Source organism: Carassius gibelio, chromosome A11 (genome assembly GCF_023724105.1).
Source record: "Carassius gibelio isolate Cgi1373 ecotype wild population from Czech Republic chromosome A11, carGib1.2-hapl.c, whole genome shotgun sequence".
NCBI lineage: Eukaryota > Metazoa > Chordata > Actinopteri > Cypriniformes > Cyprinidae > Carassius > Carassius gibelio.
In genome coordinates this window covers 2119261-2142188 of record NC_068381.1, presented here as the reverse complement: position 1 = coordinate 2142188, position 22928 = coordinate 2119261, and the positions used below count along the sequence as shown (strand labels likewise).

General features: G+C 39.6%; 1 protein-coding gene and 1 long non-coding RNA gene across 2 annotated transcripts in view; one reads left to right on the top strand and one right to left on the bottom strand.

Annotated features, from left to right (window-relative positions):
* LOC128022000 (uncharacterized) overlaps positions 1-22928 on the bottom strand; it is a 220653-nt gene that overhangs the window by 83788 nt on the left and 113937 nt on the right. The window lies entirely within an intron of this gene.
* LOC128021981 (E3 ubiquitin-protein ligase TRIM39-like) lies at positions 6741-20673 on the top strand. Its single transcript, XM_052609177.1, has 7 exons — positions 6741-6853; positions 18230-18783; positions 18896-18991; positions 19345-19578; positions 19658-19796; positions 19889-19924; positions 20061-20673. Exons 2-7 carry the CDS (start codon positions 18232-18234, stop codon positions 20606-20608), a joined length of 1605 nt encoding a protein of 534 aa, XP_052465137.1. The 5' UTR covers positions 6741-6853; positions 18230-18231; the 3' UTR covers positions 20609-20673.

Genomic DNA, 22928 nt, shown 5'->3' with positions numbered 1-22928 from the left:
CCTTAAAAAGGGTTCCATATAGAACCTTTTAGGGGTTCCAAATACATAGCGCCTGATAGAACCTTTTAAGGTTGTGTATATAGAACCTGTTCTTCTAAGAGTGTTCCTGCAGACTGAGCTCGTGCGTCATCTTCACGCCAGTTATTCAGCCAATAAAGTGTAGCCTATGTATTTCAACACTGTGTCTAGTACTATAGAAATTACAAAGGTATAATTGGCATCTTTATTTCAAACGAAATATTATATAAAGAAAAAAATATATAACAAATCTAATTTTGGATCAACCCGCACATCACTGATAGGTGTTACACCAAATTCTGTGACCATCGTATTCTGTGACCCTAGTGGGCGCTGTTGTCACAGTTTGGCTTGTACTCAGAATTGGGTAAGAAAACAGCATCTCTGGATGAATGAACGCTAGAAGTGTCTAGGAGGTAGATAGAAGGACACTCTGCTCACTGGACAAACTGATTCAGTGTGTTGTGAGTATCCTGAGATCAGTTCAGTTACCAATGTTTAGGCATAACTACCAATTTGGATCCAGTTTGGAGGCAGCAAACATTCTTAAAGGTTTGTCAGTGGAAGTCCGTGGCCTTTTCAGTGAAGTGGAAACTCTGGTCAGGTTGCTTCTGGTTGTGTGTCAGGAATCAAGAAAAACTAAGACAGCATTTAGTAAAATTGAAAATCAATTGGAAAATCTTTAGGATAAGCAATGCACACGGATTATATAAAACTATACTGTCAGTACATCATAGTGAAATGAAATTGTTAATGAAAAGTCTATTCAGTGACTAACATGGAGTGTCCAAATATATTCACAGTTACAATTTAAATAAAATAATACAGTGATAATATATGCTAATTCTAATCTGAGCACATATGAATTTACTGGTAATAGTTAATCAGCACATCTCTAAAGAAAGAAATCACTAGATTAGACCTCATTTCTTAAAACTAGATAATTGTATGATCAGCAGATGTCTATTATTTCAGAGTCCAGGTTTTGTTTTGTTCATGTCATACAGCTGCTTTTTACAAGAGCAGTTTCTTGTTGGCTACACTACATGTTCAGATTAATAGTTTATATATTGATAAATAATTAATATGTTTATACATTTGCCTATTTGAAAATGTTTTGAATCTGGTCTACCCAGACACATTTTAATGTTCAAGTGTTATGTCTATTAAAATAAGTCTGTAACTATATAGTAGTCTACTTTTCATGTGTTGATATCTACAGAACTGAAGCCTTATGATCACAGTCGTAGAAGCTAATGCTTGGAAATTATGTTTAAAGTTTTCAAGTCCATCATTATTAGTAGCACGCAAGCACCCAATAATCACCTTCATGCTTTGTTACAAAGTTTTAACCTTCTGTCAATTTTATGATAAAATACAAACAATAAACGTCTATTTTACGTTTTTTTAATTTGTAGTGAGATAATTCGTTCAGTAGCTGCATATGAATCAGTGATGTTTTCCTCTTTCATATTTGCATCACGAAATAAACATCAATATTTTAATGTTGAAAAAAAATCTGAACAATTTAATACAAACAAATTTCTAATGAATCGATAAATCAGAGTTAGTTCAAAAAAGTTAAAAGAATTTTGTATTTTTTTACTTCACAATATAACATAATTTTATTATCGTAATTTTGACTTTATTCTTAACATATTATGACCTTAATGTTATTTATTAGGTTATTTTTCAGCGTGGCACAAAAATGCTGCATTATAGGCTACAGAATGCAAACACAATTTTAGCAGAGCGGCCAAAAAACAAACAAACAGAAAATAAAAAATATAAAACAAACAAACAAACAAAAAGGAAAAATAGAGGCAGGATGTTTGGGCCGGTTTACCGATAACGATTGATCTTAGAGCTTAAGAGCGTTTTCTACGAGAAATTTAACTATCTTTCGTTATTGTTTCACGAGTTTTTCCCAAAGCATAGGAGTTTTTAAAGGTTTATGATGACCAAGCCATAAAATAAAGGCTTTTTCTTTTTTTTCTTAAAGAGAGTGCCTTGGAGTTTCCTATTTGTTCTATATTATGATTATCCCATCCAAAGAGCACCTCAAGCTAACATTTTGAGTCCTGGAAGCGCCCCTCTATAGACATTTAATGCACTTAACACAGTCGCACGTAGCTGTGCTTTAAGTGCTGCTTAGGAGTCGCTGTCCGTTTGTCAAGTGCTGAAATGTCACATTATAGAACGACTCTTCATTGTAGTACACAATCCTTTATTGACCTTAACTTAATGCTGCGTTCCAGACAGACAACTTGGATATAATAACTATAATACAATACAATATTATATTATAGTGTATAATATTATACTTGACATAATAAATATACTTTAAATATTTATATATATATATTATGTTAGGTAAAAAAATGTAGGCTGAAGAACTGTAAGTCGCTTTGGATAAAAGCGTCTGCTAAATGCATACTTTTATAAAAATGTATTTATTTAGTATAGTAGGCTATAGAGAAAGAGAGACACATTATTTCCGGGTCTTTCATTCTTTTTTTTTTTCAGTCATTTAATTTAAATGTGTATTTCTATTCTTTCTGCCATTTTTTATTAATTTATCAATTAATAAAAAATTCAGAAAACGAGTCATAAAGTGTACAATAAAGCACAATCAAATCCTTATATTATAATCACATTGCCCTTGAATCAAGTCAAAGGTGTAATCTGCAGATTGTCCTGTGATCACACAAATCTGTCTTCGATGCACTTAGGGCTTTATGATTACTCCAGAGCACTCGTAGATCTACGATGATTTTCAAGTGCTACTTAAGTTAAGAGGCTTTTGGGAAACAGACCGAATATTAAGATCTGTCTAACGATCGTTTTTACGAACTTCTTAGGCTTATGAAGCTTTTGGGAAACTCAACCCTGATTGTTTTCCTTATTTTACAAAAGCATAACGTTTTGTTAATATTGTGAGTGCACACAAATAGAAGTAGACCATTTGCAGTTCTAAATAATGCATAGGCTACTATTACATTTATGAGCAAATGTGACGGCGTATTTTTAGGTTTTTACTATCATTAAAAAATAAAAATAAATGCGAGCTGACGCCTCCATGTCCTGCAAAGCGCTCACTCTCCGCACAAACGATTGGATATGTGCCTAACAGCGCTCATTTATCTAGGTTAAATGTTTAAATTAATGCTGTGGAATGCATGAAGTGTATTATGTCTGTTTATTTTAGGCAAGTTGTGTTGGTTTGAGAAGAATACAATTGATCAAACATAATGCTCAACTCACTGTCTGCTGTTTGCTCGTTCCTTTAATAAACAAAAACTTAAAACACAAAATGTTCCAAACATATTTAGATTAGATTAAATATTAAATATTAGATTAGATTACATTAGATTACATTATATTCAACTTTATTGTCATTGCACATAAGGTACAAGGCAACGAAATGCAGTTAGCAGTAGTGCAATAAGCAGTGTACAGAATATACAGTGTTTACAATATGTAACAAATGTACAATAAATATACAAATAAGGCAGTGCAAGTAATATATATATATATATTTTTTTTGCTTGTTTGTAAATCAGATGAATCAGGTGATGAGGAGTGGTGAGGAGTCTGTGTGTGTGTGGTGTGTGTGTGGGGGGGGGGGGGGGGGGTGTTGAGGGGTGTCAGAGGGCAGAGTTCAGTAAGGAGACAGCTGTAGGGAAAAAGTTGTTCCTGAATCTGCTGGTCCTTGTCCAGAGGTTCCTGAAGCGCTTCCCGGAGGGCAGGAGGTTAAACAGTCTGTGGTCAGGGTGAGAGGAGTTCTTGAAAATGCTGCGAGCTCGTCGTAGACAGTGTCCTCCTCTGCATTTGGCAGTTTTCACCACCCTCTGCAGTGCCTTGTGGTCAGTAATTGAGCAGTTCCCATAACAGACTGTGATGCAACTGGTCAGGATGCTCTCGATCGCACACAAGATGGTGGTTACCAGGAACTTGAAGCAGAAGACACGTTCAACAACCATCCCGTTAGTGTGGATGGGGTCTTGCATGCTTCCTATCTTCTTCCTGAAGTCTACAATGAGCTCCTTTGTCTTGCTGGTGTTAAGGAGCAGGTTATTGTCAGCGCACCATGTGGGCAGGTGCTGTACCTCCTCCTTCTAGGCAGTGTCATCATTGTTTCTGATGAGGCCAATCACCGTGGTGTCATCTGCAAACTTGATGATGGAGTTGGATCCATGCACAGGCTTGCAGTCATGGGTCTAAAAGGAGTAGAGGATTGGGCTCAGCACACAGCCCTGTGGTACTCCGGTGTTAAGTGTGATCATAAGGTGTTGAACAAGGGCTGGGCCCATGCAGGGCTCTATCCATACCGCTGTTTTAATTAGAAGCCCCCCCCCCCCCCACACACACACACTCGGAATGCTTCTAAACTGCCCGGGCCCATATGCACCTGTATATCCTGCACACTCAGACTATGCCACTGAGGAGACAGATGTGTACTTTAGGTATTGTTATCATGATCATTACCACCTTAAAGCCTTCCTTGGGGCAAAATAGGACAAAACCAAATTATTCTGAATGTATTTATTCACAGGTATGCTTATCCATGCGTACATTATAAAAAAAATTCACAAATTACACCTCATATAAGTCACACCTCATAAGTGCATGTTACAATGTCATATTAATGAGCTCATCCGAATGCCATATGGTGGCATCTGGCGTAACTTGCCAATAGTATCCAGCTGCAGACCCACAGCACCACCAGCACTGCCAGGACCCCGCCGCCAGGACCGGAAGTGAGGGGCGGAGTTATAATTGTCAGAGACCTATGATAAAGACACAAACACAGAAACACAGGGTCGGAGTTTACTGCCTAGTAGCGCCACTTAAGGTTTTGGAGTTTTTTGTTATGATGATGTATTAAGATATGGTTACAGTACAATAAGCATTTTAAAACATGAATATTGTGTAACATTATTGTATAGTTATCCGTTTCATTGTATGATGAGAGTTCCTTCCTGATCATGAGGTTGAAAAAAGTAATGCTTGAAACTTATGTTAGGTTTTTATATAAAACATCCTTTATTTTTTCAAGAACATATGTGCAGCATGCAATTTTTATTTTAAAAATATAAAAAAATGAAATGGAAAAAAAGAAGAAGCCAACTATTCTTTTAATCGTTTTAAAAGAAAGAAAAATGTAAATAAACTTCAAAATATGTCAAATGCAGAATTTACTCTGAGGCCCATTTTGTCATGGCAAAAACCTTCCGTCTCTTCCCAGAGATTGTTGAGGGCTTTCTCCTTCTGAGCTTCATCCATCCGGATGAAAAGAGGCTCCTCCACTGGACCCTTGAACAGATGGCTGTTGGAATGGAGCCATTTCAGTGCTTTATTCATGTGCCAGATTACTGGGTGCTCCTTTATTACAGAAAGTTAAAGGAAAATGTGACTTTAATATTTCTTGTAAAAGTTAAGATATATTATAATTATAAATATAATTATATAAATATATATACACACTGCTTCACTGCTGCTAAGCGTAGCTTGTTCTCTTCTTTCGAGTCTTGTAGGGATTTCTGCACTGGAATATACATATCTTGATTAACTTAAAATTAATCATAAGAGGGTAAAAATGTAACAGTGGGCTGGAGTAAATGTCCAGTATCTACCTTTTAGAGAAACCCCCAAAGTTTTCTAGAAGAATTAGACTACACCTCCGAATGTTTGGAAAGTCGCACTGGAAGACAAAAGTAAAATCTTGATATTTCAAATGCTACAACATCATAAAGGTCAATTACTTGAACTGGTAATTACTTACAGATGTAAAATCAAAGGGTGCTCCCATGAAAAGATGTAGAGCATACTGGAAAGCAGTAAAAGTTAAGAAACATTATCATAAAAAAATAAAAAAAATAAAACCAGAATATCTCACCATCAACATGAAGTCTCCACAGTCAACACCCCCAATCTGTTGTGGGATATCCTGAAAAAAAAAGGTAATTAAGGGTTTAACACTTCAGTCCAATCTTTAGCCGACTTCTTTATAACCAACCTTGTTTTTCAGTAGCAGCCATTAGCCAGGTGAAATGCTGCATTTTTTGGATTACTTTTATTTTGGCTTATGAGGACACAGATGTCCTTATAAACCATGTTTATGTTCTAACACCTATATCATTATACACACGAACACACACACACACACAATAATTAATCTTTTTTTTTTTTTTTTTTTTTTTGATAAACCTACAGACCCAAATACCATACAAGGGTTAAAACGTCACTGCAAGGCCCATTTACAACATGCAAAAATGAATCGAACCATCCGTAGAATTTTTTTTATATATATAAACAATAGAGAAGGGATCCTCAAATCTGGACCTAAAGATCCACTTTCCAGCAGAGTTTAGATCTTACCCTAATCAAACACACCTGAGCATGCTAATCAATGCCAATCAATGTCTTTGGGATCATTAGAAAATCACAGGCAGGTGACTTTGATCAGTGTTGGAGCTAAACTCTGCAGTGCATTGGACCTCCAGGGCAAGATTTGAGGAAGGGGACAATAGAGTATGACTACATATTCATGCTTCAGTAAGATGATAAATCCTAACACAAATTAAACATTTAACAGATAAACGCTGAACTTTAAATATGCAATAATTTTTCACAACATGTCCAAAAATTTGGCCCTTTGGCTTTCCATAGAACACACCCTGAACAGCTCTGACATCACTGTAGTTCAGTGAGAGACTCCGAGAAAGTGAAACTAACTTGATCTACAACATGGACGCCAGAAACCATCGAACTCTTTAAACAACAGAATATTGAGTCGTTCAGAGACACTTGTGAACACATCTGATACTCACAGGTAAGTGATAGAAATATAAGAGAGATTGTCCTGAACAGGTTTCTAATGGCAGTGGTCTGGTTTAGTAGGGTTTATGCAGAGTCGGCGTCAGAGCAGATCTACTGGAGGGGCGTTGGATCATCGCCGGGGGGAGGGGGCACTGTCATTTGATAAATATTTTTTGACGCATTGGCAACATCATAGTAGCATGGAAATCCAGACCTAAATCTGAAAGATCTATATAGAATGACAATGAACGATTTAGACTTGGGTTTTTATCTAAAAGAGGAACAGAAGACAGCTGTTTTGCCGACCGGATACGGCAAGAGTCAGTTAGCTTCAATGATCTATATAGAATGACATTCCCTAGAATATTAGCTCCAATTATCTATCTATATAGAATGTCATTATATAATTTATTTTTTATTTTCACCTGTCTTGATTCCTAATACACAACAGATGACGATTGTTAGAATACGATTCCATATCAGGTTAGTATGGCCTAGTTCAGCACTTTGCGAATGGACAGCGACTCAAGTTGCACGTAGCCTATTCTCGCGTTCTATGAGTTCAGTAGCCTACATTTTTTGGAAACGCGCGAGGAATTGCGGCTCATAACCTTGCACGTATGAGCACTTTTAAGAGCTAAGACAGGATAGGCTACATCGTTATCGGGAAACCTGACCCAGGACAGATAGCCTAAACAACAGAAAAGGACAGAAAATAATAGTATAAATATAATATAGGCTAAATAAAAAACATAAAATAGGTCTACAATAAATAGCTATATATTTTTGATACTTAAATAATTAACAGATTACGACGACAAAAATAAAACACTGAATCAGTCTGAAGCTTTGAAAAATCGGCAAAAAACAATGTCCCCATCAGACAAAGTTTTTACGTAAAGATGTTTCTGAAAACTTAAGGCTTTTTTCTTCATAAAACGAGTTGGACATCATCACACAAATGTCTGCGTATGGACCAGTTAAATCAGAAGACTAAAATTCGCCTGCTGAGAATAAGGATGTCACAACAATAATGAGGCACTCACACAAGGTATAAGGTTTAACTGATTTTTTAGTTTTTGATTTGCGTAGAATTCAAATTTTGGTAGAACTTGAAAAATAGATAAAGATAAAATAAAATACAGAAAATACAAAGTGTGCTTCAACAAATAAAATAATTTATTTAAACACCCTTTTTTATTAGGGTTTCAAGCAGGGGCGTAGCCATCTTTTCAGAAGTGAGGGGGACATAAATTATAATATATATATATATATATATATATATATATATATATATATATATATTACAATATAATATAAAACATTACAATAGAACATTAGCGACAACGATAGCTGGACTATGTTGTCCATATTAGGAGTTTCCTTTTATGACTTTCTGCGCGAGAGCGCGCTCCGGCTTCGAGGATGAATGAAACACACACTGCAGGAGTTTTTAGCCTATGGGTCCGAAAAAAATATTAGGTCATGCGCAGACTATCTTGTCTCTTTGAGTTTAAATCTATATTTATTCACACCAGCTCTTGAAAACATCTATGCGAACACATTTGACTGAAAAAGTGCGGGGGACGAATTTCCATGATATTAAAAGTGGAATTACGCGTCCACCGCGTAATCTACGCCTCTGGTTTCAAGGACTTTAAATACTCTAAAGGACTAATTTTCTAAACAAAATAAATAAAGGACAAAAATAAATGTATATTCTGCTATTACTTAATGGTAATACTTGTTTTTAACCTGGTTACACACCTCCCAGCAGTTCATGCACGCACCAAGCAGACATAAGCCTATATATCTTTACAGACAGCCAAGTATAAAACACAAATGCAGTTAGAACCCACAAACATTCATCAACAATTCACCTGGGCCGGGTTTCCCGATAACGATGTATCTTAGCTCTTAAGAGCGTTTTCTACGTGCAAACTTACGAACGCTCGCAGCAATTCCACGAGCGTTTCCCAAAAATGCACTTAACATGAACGCGCGAGAACGCGCTCTACGTGCTACTTAGGAGTCGCTGTCCATTCGCGAAGTGCTAAAATGTAACCTTATATGGAATCGTATTCTGAACGTTTAACCTAATAATTGTCATCTGTTTTGGATTACCAATCAATACAATCAAGTCTATATAAAGCACCTACATACAGGCGGAGACACTGACAAAATAGCTGAAAAAAAAAAAAAAGATACCTTTCAAAAGGATGAAATTAATGTCCTCTTAGAGGAGATAGAGAAAAACAAAGATGTGTTTTTTTTTCATCTTGTTTTCCCCTTTTTATTTATTTCATTTATAAATTCATGTAAACAATAAACGAGTACAATAAAGTGTACAATAAAGTACAATCAAAATATTATTATATTACTGGCGTTGCAGTGTGTTAAATCTAGATAAAAGTGTAATCTGCCGGTTGTCCTGCAGGTGTCCTCATAAATCTGTCTTCTTACAATGCACTTGGGGATGTACGATTACTCCAGAGCACTCGTAGATCTACGAAGATTTTCAAGTGCTACTTAAGCTACGATGCTTTTGGGAAACAGACCGTAATATTAAGATCAATCGTATGATCGTTTTTACGATCAACTTAGGCTTACGATGCTTTTGGGAAACGCAGCCCTGCTTAGTAGGTCTTATGGAAGCCAGGGCTGTCTTCAATAAGTGAATTGAACAAACGAGTTACCCTCAGAAGAGTTGCAGGCGACGAGTGTTGCTACTGAACCGTCTAAGTACTGTGTCCCTCCATTCGCTTGTGCATTTGCTAGCATTCGCAGAAGGGCCAGTTTGGCTTTCATAGACCGTGGTGGTCGTGGCCGGAGTATCTAAGTCTGCTGATTGACGAGGCTGCGGAGGTCTAAATCATTTTCGTAAACCCAATAAAAAAAAAAAAAAAAAAAAAAAAAAAGCTGCTAACAACTGTCTATTATATAGATGGACAAACTGTTCTTCGACTTGAAATGGATTTTGCTCACGCGCTGCAAATCAAATAAAAAAATTTTACTCGGCGACCAATAAGCATTCACCATGACGAAGCCTAACGTGCCATACACAACCAAAATTATGCATTTCCCCCCATTCTTTTTATTTTATTTAATTTAAGTTAAAGTTTGAACATTTAATATTCAAATAATAACTAAAAGCAGGTTTAAGCGTGTAAAATATTCAGATACTTTAGATGTTTACTGCACTGAAATGATATCAGAATTGTATTAACAGTATGTCATTAGATCGAACAAAGTTTAGTGTTTCTGTCATTTTGTCACGCGACATAAAGACAAACAGATAAAACAGGAAGTAAATGACCTGCAGACAAACTGAACACAAACCTGCTTCACTGCAGCTGAAAATCACTTTAACATTACACAATAACTTATGATCGTTTAATATATTTTGTGGAAAGATTAATCAAATTTCTGATAAGGAGATTTATATGTTTGTTGGAAAATATAAAGCTTGTACTTTGTACTTTCTTTAAACAGCAGGTCATAGTTCAGATTGCTCAGTAAGTTTACGAGTCTCTCACTGTACAAAAGGCCCTCAAGGAATCAAGTATGTATATAGTTAATTCAGAAGCATTACCTACTATGTCCAGTACGTGGCAGTATACCCTCACTTACGTTCACTGCAAGTGTTGCATCAGCCGTAGCTGCGATTGCGTTATGAGGAAATTACCTTAAGCTCCGGTCAGATGTGGACTGTTAGCGCTTGATTCCTGCTAAATTCACCTGTTCTGATTATTCCTGATTGGTTTTAGTTGGTGTGCGTCAATGACGATATGTAAGGGCACTGTTTATTATTAATGTTACTTTGAGATTGTGTCTAGTCACTGTTTAATGCCGTGATATGTGACGATTCATCCTAATGCTAAGCTAATCTTGACTGGTAGTGAAAGACATCATTTGTACGAAGTTTGTCAGGCATTAAGTGATTATTCATGGTGACTATTCATTCTGTAATTGTAATCAATGGCTGCAGTTGACTACTTCATAAAGCGGATTGCTGTTCTGTTGCTAATATATATTATCCTAATGTTAGTTTAATATTGTTCTAATGTCTTAGTGTGTGAGCATAATACTGTACTATTTCGGATGATAATATTACAGTTAGTAATTATTCCTTCTTTCTGTTCATTTTAGAACCACATCCATATATATCTAATTGTATATATTGGAACCACAGAAAGAAATACCTTTATGCAATACCGTGCTGATTGCTGATTCTGACTCACAAACATCCAAGTAAACCTACATCAACCTGATACTGTCTCCCTGAGTCGCGACTGACATCCTGTAGCGAATGCAACATATTACCAGTTAACTAGTTCAATCCTGTCTCTTCTGAAAATTGTGGTCCTTCGAGCCGGAGGTTATTTGCTACAGTGACAGCATGGTTGATGAGCATCAGAGAGGAACTGTTCCAGAGGCCGTACGGCCAAAACGCCAGACACGTCACCCTGCCTGCTTTGATGATTTTGAAGTGAACTATGGAGGTTATCAGCCACATAACAAACATCCTTATACTTTAAGAACAGCATGGTATGAGCACAGACAAAACCAGGAATTCAGTGAGAGCAGAAGGTACACAACAGATGGCACATCGTACCCCACCTAAAGAAGCAAACCCATCATCAGAGTCCACTTCATATCCCGGCCTTCCAGATTCAAGAGCTCAGTCCTTCGGAGCCTCCCAGTATCGGACTGCTACTAGAAAGCTGCCTGAAGCTTCTACTCCATTCCATGAGCAGACCGCTAACGACCAGTATGCCCCTACAGTCCACTCAAGGTTCAAATAAGTACCAGTGCTCCACCTACCTTGTATGGAAAGGGTGCTTCGCTTGACTCGCATGCTTCTCCTTCATATGTGGGTTCCCCTGATCCTTATTCACTGCCAGTTAGGACTCCACATTATTCACATTATATTGTGAGTCATGGTGCTAATGACCCAAGTTACCCACCTCAGCAGCAGAGAGCCTCCCTGACTGAGCCACAAAGCATGATGGTTTTGATTGACAAAATGATGGGTCAGTTACAGCTAATGAAAGAAGAAGTTGCATCAAAGCATGGCACCCCTAGCAGATCACCACCCAGACCAGCACAGCCTTATAAAGAGCCACCTCCTGTGCATTATGAATACCCTGACCAACAATATGCTGCTGACCGAGTTTATGGGCCATTTGACCGATTCCAGAGCGGCTACGTGCCTGCTCCGAGATCAAAGATCGATATGTACTATCACTCAGTGCCCCTACCTACTCAGAAACCCAAGCCTTCTTGGGCAGAGCAGCCTTCCATTCAGCTAAAAGAGTCAGCTGCAGAATACAGTGGTCCTAAACCCAGTATACCCTACCTGGTGCATAAAGATCCAAGCGAGTTTGCTCGCCTGAAGCTTGTGCTCCACAATCTGCTACCTGAAGATGCGTCAGAGTTGTTCAAGTTCCAGATCTTGGTGGACCATCTGCAACTGGAAGAGGCAAGACTGATTGCGGATTCTTTCCTTAACTCTCCATAACCTTATACAGAGACAATGGCTCCCTTGACAGAGAAATTTGGTAAGCCTCACCAACTTGCTTTGAGTAAGATTGCTCGAGTAATGGATGCACCAGATGTTCTTCCAGGAGACCCTGAAGCCTTCGAAAGGTTTGCATTACAAGTTCAAGCTCTGGTAGGACTGCTGAAATCCCTGGGACCAGATGGGGATGCCGAATTGACGTGCGGTTCTCATGTGGTTCGTCTGCTGACTAGGCTGCCACCTGATTTAAGAGCTGCTTTCAGGAGACAAATGCTGCCTAGTCAATCCTCAAGCTTTACACTTCCAGAGTTCTCCAAATGGTTGCAAGCTGAATCATGGTGTCAAAGTAGTGATGTGGTGGGAAACATTCAGATGAAAGGTTGGGCAAAGCAAAGGTCTGATAAACACAAAGAGGTCAAGACCAGCTACTGTACTGCATGGAGCAGGCAGCCCTGCCACAAATACAACTTCCTCCCTAATCAAACCTGCCACTTTGCCAGAGAACAAGGTGAAAATTAAAGCCTATTGTCCCTATTGTGAGAATGCAGACCATTTCCTTAGTCAGTGCGTCAACTTCCAGCAGCTCACGACCGAACAAGTGAAGCAATGGATTCAGACTAACAAACGCTGTTGGAACTGTGGAAGGTCACATTTATCTGCACAGTGCAACCTGAAGAAACCCTGTAACAAGTGTAAAGGGAAACATTTGCTGATACTCCATGACATCAATTACAAGTCAGTCAAAGATAATTCCCCAGCATCAAGTTCCACTGCAGAAACTTTATACCTGGACAAACCTGGAACAGATAGCCGGGTTCTGCTCAAGGTAGTCAGAGTTCTGCTGAAATATAATAACCGCACCTTGGACACTTATGCCATCCTAGACGATGGATCGGAATGCACCATCTTATTGTTTGCTGCAGCCCAGAAACTGAATCTGAAAGGGGAAGAGGAGAAGCTATCCATTAGAACCATCCATCAGAAAGTGTCGCAACTGCAAGGCTCAAAGGTTTCATTCAGCATCTCTCCAGTGGCGCAACCACATAAGACATACCATATCAAGCAAGCCTTCACAGCCGACCACCTAGGGTTAGCTCAACAATCCTATCCTATGGAGGCCCTTGTAAGTAAGTACAAACACCTAAAGGGACTTCCTATCCAGTCCTTTGAGAAGATTCACCCACTCTTGCTGATTGGTGCTGATCAGCCTCATCTAATCACTCCAATCGAGCCAGTTAACCTGGGACCACCTGGCGGGCCAGCCGCCATCAAAACAAGACTGGGTTGGACACTACAGGGCCCAGTGAAGCTTCTTCTGAATCCTCTTCATCCTCAGCAGGTCCTTTTCACCTCTTTGTCACCCAAGCATACAGAGCTGATGAGAAATGTCACAAAGCTATGGGAACTGGACATTCTCCCCTATCGTAATGAGAAACAAGTCACTCGCTCCAGAGAGGATCAGGCGGCCCTTGAAATCCTGAACAAAGGAACTGTGAGAGTTGACGTGAATGGCATTCAGAGGTATGCCACCCCACTGTTGCGTAAATCCAGTATGGCTTGTCTTAACGCCTCCGAAGAAGCCGTAATGCCACTCCTTCGTAGAACTGAAAGGCATCTCTTGAAAGACCCAGAACGAGCAGCTACCTATTCTGCGGAGATCAAGAAATTGTTGGAGGAAGGTTATGTGGCCAAACTTGATCCAGACAAACCACCACAGACCCTTGAGCGGTGGTTCATACCACATCAAATGTCATGCACAATGACAAAAATCGACTGGTATTCAACTGCTCGTTCCAGTATGAGGGAATTAACCTAAATGAGTCCCTACTACCTGGCCCAGTACTAGGTCCGTCACTCCTTGGAGTCCTGATAAGATTCAGGGAGCATTCTGTAGCGGTGAGTGGGGACGTGAAAGGAATGTTCCATCAAGTTCGACTTCTGGAACAGGACAGACCTATCCTGCGATTCCTTTGGAGAGATATGGAACGAGACAGAGAACCGGACATCTATGAATGGCAGGTGCTCCCATTCGGCACTACTTGCAGCCCTTGCTGCGCTTCCTATGCCCTGCATAAACATTTCCTTGACAACACAGAGTCGTGTGATGACCTGCAATTCACTATTCAAAGGAGCTTCTATGTTGACAACTGTCTTCAGAGCCTGAACACAGCCGATGAGGCCAGAGGGCTGATTGACCGACTCAGAAAGCTACTGGCAAGTGGAGGATTTAATATCCGGCAGTGGGCTTCAAACCAACCTGGAGTAGTAAGCCATCTACCTAAGGAAGCTCAGTCTGCCAGTACCGAACTGTGGTTGTCTCAAAGGGAAACTGAAGTTCCTGAATCCACTCTGGGTCTGCACTGGCACTGTCCCACAAGCACGTCCTTTAGAGTATGGACTACCCACAATGCGCAATTTATATCGGGTTCTCGCCAGTCAATATGATCCATTGGGCTTCATTCTCCCCTACACGACCAGAGCGAAAATCCTAGTTCAGAAACTGTGGGCTAAGCCGAGAGAATGGGACGATCCTCTATTTCCTGATGAACTTTTGCAGAACTGGCTACAGTGGGAGGCTGAACTTAAGTCTCTTTCCTCCATTACTTTTTCTAGATGCCATGTGACTCCAGAAATGGACAATGATTCTGTAAGGAGAGAGATACATGTGTTCTGTGATGCATCAGAAAGGGCCTATGGTGCAGTCTCATACCTGAGAACAGAGAACAGCCAAGGCAAGGTACAGTTAGCATTCCTAATTGCACGCTCCCGAGTTGCACCCAAGAAACAGTTGTCAGTTCCCAGACTTGAACTCTGTGCCACACTCTGTGGAGCTCAGTTAGCAGAGATGCTAAGGAAAGAACTTACACTTGAATATCACAGAATTACCTTGTGGTCCGATTCCACCACAGTACTTAATTGGTTGCAGTCAGAGTCCTGCCGGTTCAAAGTCTTTGTTGGCACCAGGGTTGCAGAGATACAAGAAACTACAAATCCACAGGATTGGAGGTACGTAGACTTTGCTCTGAATCCTGCGGATGATCTAACAAAGGGAAAATCGCTTGAGGACCTAGCCACTCCAAACAGATGGAGCAATGGACCCCCGTTCCTTTTAATGCACTCTGATCACTGGCCAAAGAGCCCTGCTGCCAGCTGTCTGAAAGATGACTCAGAGTTACGCAAGTCAACATTTTGCGCCCTAAATGTAGTGACCTCCAAAGCAGAAATTCCTGATGCCAGCCAGTTTACAACTTACAGAGAATTACTGGAAACTACTGCACGATGTGTCCATGGGGTGGCAAATGGAGAACCACTGACAGCTGGAGACTTCCTACAAGCAGAAATCCTTCAGTGGAGAGCATCTCAGCTGGATAGTTTCTTTGATGACTTCCAATGCCTGAAACAAGGTAAACCTCTCCCTTCTAACAGTAAACTACTCACCTTGAGTCCAGAGCTGGATGAAGAGATGGATGTTATTCGAGTGGGGGGAAGACTTCGACGAGCCGAAGCACTCGACATGGCAACTAAGCACCCAATTGTCCTTGACCCTAGTCATGCCCTTACCAAGCTCATCATTCAAGATTATGACCACCAGTTGAAACATCCTGGCCCAGAGAGAGTCCTGGCTGAAGTCAGAAGGAAGTTTTGGATTCTGCGTGGCAGAGAGGCCATCCGCAATCACCAGTTTCGATGCACTGACTGTCGGAGATGGAGAGCCAGCCTAAAAATCCCACAAATGTCAGACTTACCTGTAGCTCGACTTCAATTATTTAAGCCTGCATTTTATTCCACAGGGATGGATTGCTTTGGGCCCTTCTCAGTAAAGATTGGACGGAGAGTGGAGAAAAGATGGGGAATAATTTGGAAGTGTTTGACAACTAGATGCATCTACTTAGACATACTAGCAAGTATTGACTCTGATTCCTTCCTTATGGCATTTAGGAGGTTTGCGGCACGTAGAGGAACACCCTTCGAATTTTGGTCTGATCAAGGGACTAATTTTAAAGGCGGAGAGAGAGAATTGCATGAAGCCTTCAAAAGTACGTCACCTGAGTTACAGCTACAGTTAGCGAAGCAGAAAGTTAACTTCCGCTTCAACCCACCTGGAGCCCCTCATTTCGGAGGAGCATGGGAACGGGAGATACGATCTGTTAAATCAGCTTTGTATGCTTCTGTGGGTGCTCAATCTGTTACAGAGGAAGTCCTCAGGACAGTGTTAACTGAGGTAGAGGGAATACTGAACTCCAAGCCTCTTGGATACCTATCCTCTGACGTTTCAGATATTGATCCTGTTACCCCGAATCACCTTCTCATGGGGCGGCTTGACGGCTCTCTCCCACAAGTTGTGTATCCTCAAAGCGAAATGATCAGACGGAAACGATGGCGCCACAGTCAGATCCTCACTGACTTATTCTGGTCTGCGTTCATCAAGTACTATCTACCGAATCTGCAAACTCGATCTAAATGGCAGAAAGATGTCGAGGACATTGCCATTGGAAACGTTGTTATGCTGGTAGACCCCCAATTGCCTAGAGCTATGTGGTTGATCGGAAAGGTCACCAATGTCATGCCAAGTTCAGATGGACATATCAGAACTGCGGAGGTGCTCATCAAGGGACGGACTTATACCAGACCAGTTTCAAGGATGATTGTACTTCCTGCCATTCCTGATGACACAGATACCTCATAACTGCGGACCATTTATCAGGGACAAATTTAGTGCCTAAATTTGGGGGCGGCTGTACAAAAGGCCCTCAAGGAATCAAGTATGTATATAGTTAATTCAGAAGCATTACCTACTATGTCCAGTATGTGGCAGTATACCCTCACTTACGTTCACTGCAAGTGTTGCATCAGCCGTAGCTGCGATTGCGTTATGAGGAAATTACCTTAAGCTCCGGTCAGATGTGGACTGTTAGCGCTTGATTCCTGCTAAATTCACCTGTTCTGATTATTCCTGATTGGTTTTAGTTGGTGTGCATCAATGACGATATGTAAGTGCACTGTTTATTATTAATGTTACTTTGAGATTGTGTCTAGTCACTGTTTAATGCCGTGATATGTGACGACTCATCCTAATGCTAAGCTAATCTTGACTGGTAGTGAAAGACATCATTTGTAAGAAGTTTGTCAAGCATTAAGTGATTATTCATGGTGACTATTCATTCTGTAATTGTAATCAATGGCTGCAGTTGACTACTTCATAAAGCGGATTGCTGTTCTGTTGCTAATATATATTATCCTAATGTTAGTTTAATATTGTTCTAATGTCTTAGTGTGTGAGCATAATACTGTACTATTTGGGATGATAATATTACAGTTAGTAATTATTCCTTCTTTCTGTTCATTTTAGAACCACATCCATATATATCTAATTGTATATATTGGAACCACAGAAAGAAATACTTTTATGCAATACCGTGCTGATTGCTGATTCTGACTCATAAACATCCAAGTAAACCTACATCAACCTGACACTGTCTCCCTGAGTCGTGACTGACATCCTGTAGCGAATGCAACATATTACCAGTTAACTAGTTCAATCCTGTCTCTTCTGAACACTCACTTTGTTTCAAACGAATGATTGTGTTTCCATCACTATCAGTTTTCACATTTTAACCAGTTAAACTATCATTTTTCTTTAAAAGGCTTTAAGAGGGAAAGAACAATGGCAGAATCTTCACTAACAGCAAGAAAAACCAAGAGACAGAGTGGCTGACTGTACATGATCTCTTTATATTTGAGTTTCTTCAGCACTCTTTGTCTCTAAACACTCTTTACATTCAACCAGCTTCATGAGGTGCATCATGGGATTCTTCATAAACAGTATTGAAGGAGTTCACATTAATCCTAAATAATGTCTCTTTCCAGTCATGTTATCCTCCATGAGTTCACTGTCTGAGGAGACTCAGTGCTCTCTATGTCTGGATGTGTTCACTGATCCAGTCTCGACTCCATGTGGACACAACTTCTGCAAGATCTGTCTGAATAAGTGCTGGGACAACAGCCAGACTTGCAGCTGTCCATACTGTAAAGAAACATTCAAGCAAAGACCTGATCTCAAGATTAATACCACACTCCGAGAGCTCGTAGATCACTGTAAGAAGAAAAGTCTTGAGAAAACAACTGAAGTTCTGTGTGACTTCTGTGAGGAAAGAAAGCTGAAAGCGCTGAAGTCGTGTCTGGTGTGTCAGAGCTCTTACTGTGAAACTCACCTGGAGCCTCATTTGAGAGTGACACGTTTGAAGAAACACAAACTGATGGATCCTGTGAGTAATCTGGAGGACTATATATGTCAGAAACACGAGAGACCTCTGGATCTGTTCTGTAGAGATGATCAGACATGTGTGTGTTCAATCTGCTCTGTGAAAGACCACAAGAACCACAACACTGTTCCTATAGAAGAGGAGAGTCAAGAGAAGAAGGTAGACGTTATTATTCTTTTAAAGGACTGATATCATGAAGAATCAGATTTTATTTCATATTGTGAGTTTAATCTGTGTTATGATAAATGTGTCTGTGTTGTTCTCTCTATAGACTGAACTGATGAAGACACAGAAAGACGTGCAGCTGATGATCCAGAACAGAATCAAGAAGATTCAAGACATCAAACACTCAGCAGAAGTCAGAAAAGTGAGTTTAAAGTAATAGAATAAAAAATATATAAATATTTACTATTGCAACAAACTTCAATGTTTAGAGACATTGAGAAGACATAACAATAACAAAATAAACAAACAATCAAACGAATGACAGATTACTATCAGACTAAAATATACAGCAACAGCCAATAAAACAAGAACTAAAAAGTCCAGGGCTTGTTCTGCTCTCGTCCAGGGTGCAGAGTGAAGTTTAATTCTTCATTTGAGGGATTCTGAAAACACATGTAGCCTATGTATGTGAACAAAAATGTATGAGCAATAATTACACAGATTCTTCTGTTAGCAAACACTGCTAATAATGTGTTGCCTGTCCTGGTTGAGCAGAGAAACACAGAGAAGGAGAAAGCAGCCCGTGTGGAGCTCTTCACTGATCTCATCCGCTCCATTGAGAGACATCAGACTGAACTGCTGGAGATGATGGAGGAGCAGCAGAAAGCAGCAGAGAAACAGGAGCAAGACCTGATTGAAGAGCTGGAGCAGGAGATCACTGAGCTAAAGATGAGAAACACTGAGCTGGAGCAGCTCTCACACACTGAAGATCACCTCCACCTCCTACAGGTCAGTCAACATCATCTCTCTGATCAATCATAATGCAGGATATGACATGCTGAAGGATTTCTCCTCTCTCCTGCTGTAGATTCACTCATCCCTGTGCAGCTCTAGAAACACCAGGAACTGGCCTGAGATCAGTATGAAGACTCATGAGAGTCTGGAGACTCTGAGGAGAGCTCTGACTCAACTGAAGGACACTATAGATGAGAAACTCACACTAACTGGTACATCAATACACACTGATCAGATAGAAACATGATAGTGTGCTCTGTTCTTTAAATATAAGCTTCAGATCTGATTGTTTTCTTGTCATTAGTCTCTACAGAGCTGAAGTGGATGCAGCAGTATGCAGGTACAGTGTGCTGTCTGCACTACACTAGTTTACATTCATACACTCACTGCTTCATTACTGCACTACAATCTGATTAAACACTGGGTTAACTAAAAACATCAGCATCACAGAATATCTGTATTCTCTGTTTTCTCAGTGGATGTGACTCTGGATCCTGATACAGCTCATCCTGATCTCATTATGTCTGATGATGGAAAACAAGTGAGACATGGAGACATTAGACAGAAACTCCCAGACAAACCAGAGAGATTTGATTACTGTGCCTGTGTCCAGGGAAAGGAGGGATTCTCCTCAGGGAGATTTTATTTTGAGGTGCAGGTGAAGGGAAAGACTGAATGGGATTTAGGAGTGGCCAGAGAATCCATTAACAGGAAGGGACCGATCACACTGAGACCCAGAGATGGATACTGGATTGTGTGGCTGAGGAATGGAGATGAATATAAAGCCTGTGATGATCCTCGTGTCTCTCTGTCTCTGAGAGTGAAGCCGCAGCGGGTCGGTGTGTTTGTGGATTATGACGAGGGTCTGGTCTCCTTTTATGATGTGGAGTCCAGCTCTCATATCTACTCTTTCACTGCTCAGTCTTTCACTGAAAAACTCTATCCATTATTTAGCCCAAGCCTTAATGATGGAGGTAAAAACTCAAGTCCACTGATCATCACACCTGTCAGTTATAATAAATGAATTTACTCAGTTATCAAATGAAAGATTAAAATAATGCATTTATAATTAAAAATCTGGAAACATTATGTGCTGCTATTTTTTTATCATTTGCTTTAGTTTTTTTAAATCCAAAAGTTTGTATCACATATTTTTAATGTTAATATAATGCTTGTTCAGTAAATTATTATTTGTTCAACTTTTCATAAATATTCCTGAAATTTTTCTCCCTGACAAAGTGAAATTGCCAAAACAACAAAACTCTGATAATGTCTGTAGAACTGAGATGGCTGTGATCTTTCTGTTATAAGGAGTGAGACAGCAGAACACAATACACAACTAGAATTAAAAGTTAGTGAACTAACTTTGATGTTGGCTTGGCCATCTTGGCCATGGAGCAAAAGAGCCAAAGTACTTGTGTGCCCAACATTGAGTTGCCCCGCTGCAAAATTAATACACATAATAATGCCATAAAAAAATACACCTGCAACAGTCTTTTTCCATGCTCCCTTGCTGTTTTCTTTTTTTAATAAAAAGCCTGGGCTATGATAACAGCTATGACAGGGTTGTCTAGCTGGATGTGAAATAAGTCTTGCCTATTTTTCTCGTGTATGTATTTCACAGTCCTGCCACCGTTGCGTTGTGGGCAACGACACACAAGATTACTGAAACAATGCATTTTAAATCAAGGAGATCATAAGGGGTCCAAGCACAATGGTTTGTATAGATGATGCAGTTACACACTGTTTAAAATTGTTTAATTTGTACTGTATGTTCATTCTATTTATTTATTTGTGCTATTTACATAATGTTTACTTTTTTTAAGTTTGTTTTTGTTAATGTAAAATAGCACTGCATAGTCTTCACTGTAAGATAAAATACACAATCAAACCAAAATGTATTCAGACACCTTCAACATTTCTCACATAATCACAGTTTATTTGCTGTAGTTTAGAAACTGGTAATAATATATGACAATAACTCAGAACAAATTCATCTTGATAATTTCGGATAACTTTGATAAAAAGATATGTAATGGAATCAACCAAAACTTCAGACTGTCAGTATGACAATATTTACACAACTATCAATACTTTGTTGAACAGTTACCAAGCAAGAAATGCTTAATTTGGTTCAGTCTGTGGTGTGAAAAGGTTGCATTAACAATTAAAGAAAGAAACACTTAAGCAAAACATGGGCAGGTCCTTAATTATTATTTTTTTAAATCAATTTCACTGGTAGCCTACTGTCTTTAGTGGGTATAATATTTCACAGATCACTATTTTGCCATACTCACTTACATAAATGAACTAGTGGCCTGCACCCACTAGTAAAACAATTCTATCTTATTTTTGGATTGACTTTGGATAAATTCTTGTACTACAAGGTAATTCAGTCAAGAGCAGTGAGTGATTACTTTCATTTTCATACATTAAAGACACTGACAGCAGAGCTAGTAAATTAGGCGCGGTCCCTTTAAGAGACAAACGCATCCATTATGATGATACACATCCGATTTTTTTTTTTGCAAATCTTTACTTTCACTTAAGACATAACCACATACTTATTCGAACACACTTTCCAACACGGGTATTTCGACATATTTTGTATGTATTTGTTGTCGGTACAAAAGCAAGAAGACTTTGAGACGCGTCTCTGCTTGCTCCCTGAACAACACCGCGCTGCTGAATTGAGCTCTTTTGCTTTTCGCTCTTTTTTCTGTTTATTTAAACTGCGATTTGAATTTGTTCGTTCAGGTCCAGGAGGAAGTGAACGTCCTGAACGACAGCTCTCTTCAGTGTTGCTGTCCCTGTCCGCGATACGCGCGGCTCTCTCTCGTGCACACGCGCCATCAGCGGCTCAGTTCAGTTTCCCGCAGCGCGGGGCTGAAGCCAACTTGATGTGTTGAATGCTCGGAGCACGTTATAAAACGTATTCTTAAAATACACATTTCTGTTTTAATAAATGGTCATATTAAATCATAGCATAACACATAAGTAGGTACAAAAATAATCAGTGATGCATGCGACCCTTTTGGTCTCAGTGTAGCTCCCTGCTTTACCATGTTATGCAACGCTGAGCAATTGCTGTGACGTTAAGCCTGACAGAGAAATCTCACAAGCAATTAATTATTTATTAGTAAATTCTCTGTGGACTTCAAGTGTTCAGAGAAATACATCGCCAGCTCGCGAGCAGTTGGCTGCCGCGAATATATAATGTTATTACTTTAAACAGTTCAGAAACATCTGAATTTAGCTCTTGGTGTGTTCTAACGTGTGGATTGCGTGTAATCGCGTTTTTAAAAGGTCTTAAATAAGAATGAATTCGCTAGTTCTCGGCTCCG

What these genes read in the sequence shown, in the direction of transcription:
- LOC128021981 (XM_052609177.1), top strand. Translation starts at nt 18,232, where the DNA reads ATGTTATCCTCCATGAGTTCACTGTCTGAGGAGACTCAGTGCTCTCTA. An exon ending in ACTCAGCAGAAGTCAGAAAA is followed by an intron (nt 18,992 to 19,344) that starts GTGAGTTTAAAG and finishes CTGGTTGAGCAG; the next exon opens with AGAAACACAGAGAAGGAGAA. An exon ending in TGAGAAACTCACACTAACTG is followed by an intron (nt 19,797 to 19,888) that starts GTACATCAATAC and finishes TCTTGTCATTAG; the next exon opens with TCTCTACAGAGCTGAAGTGG.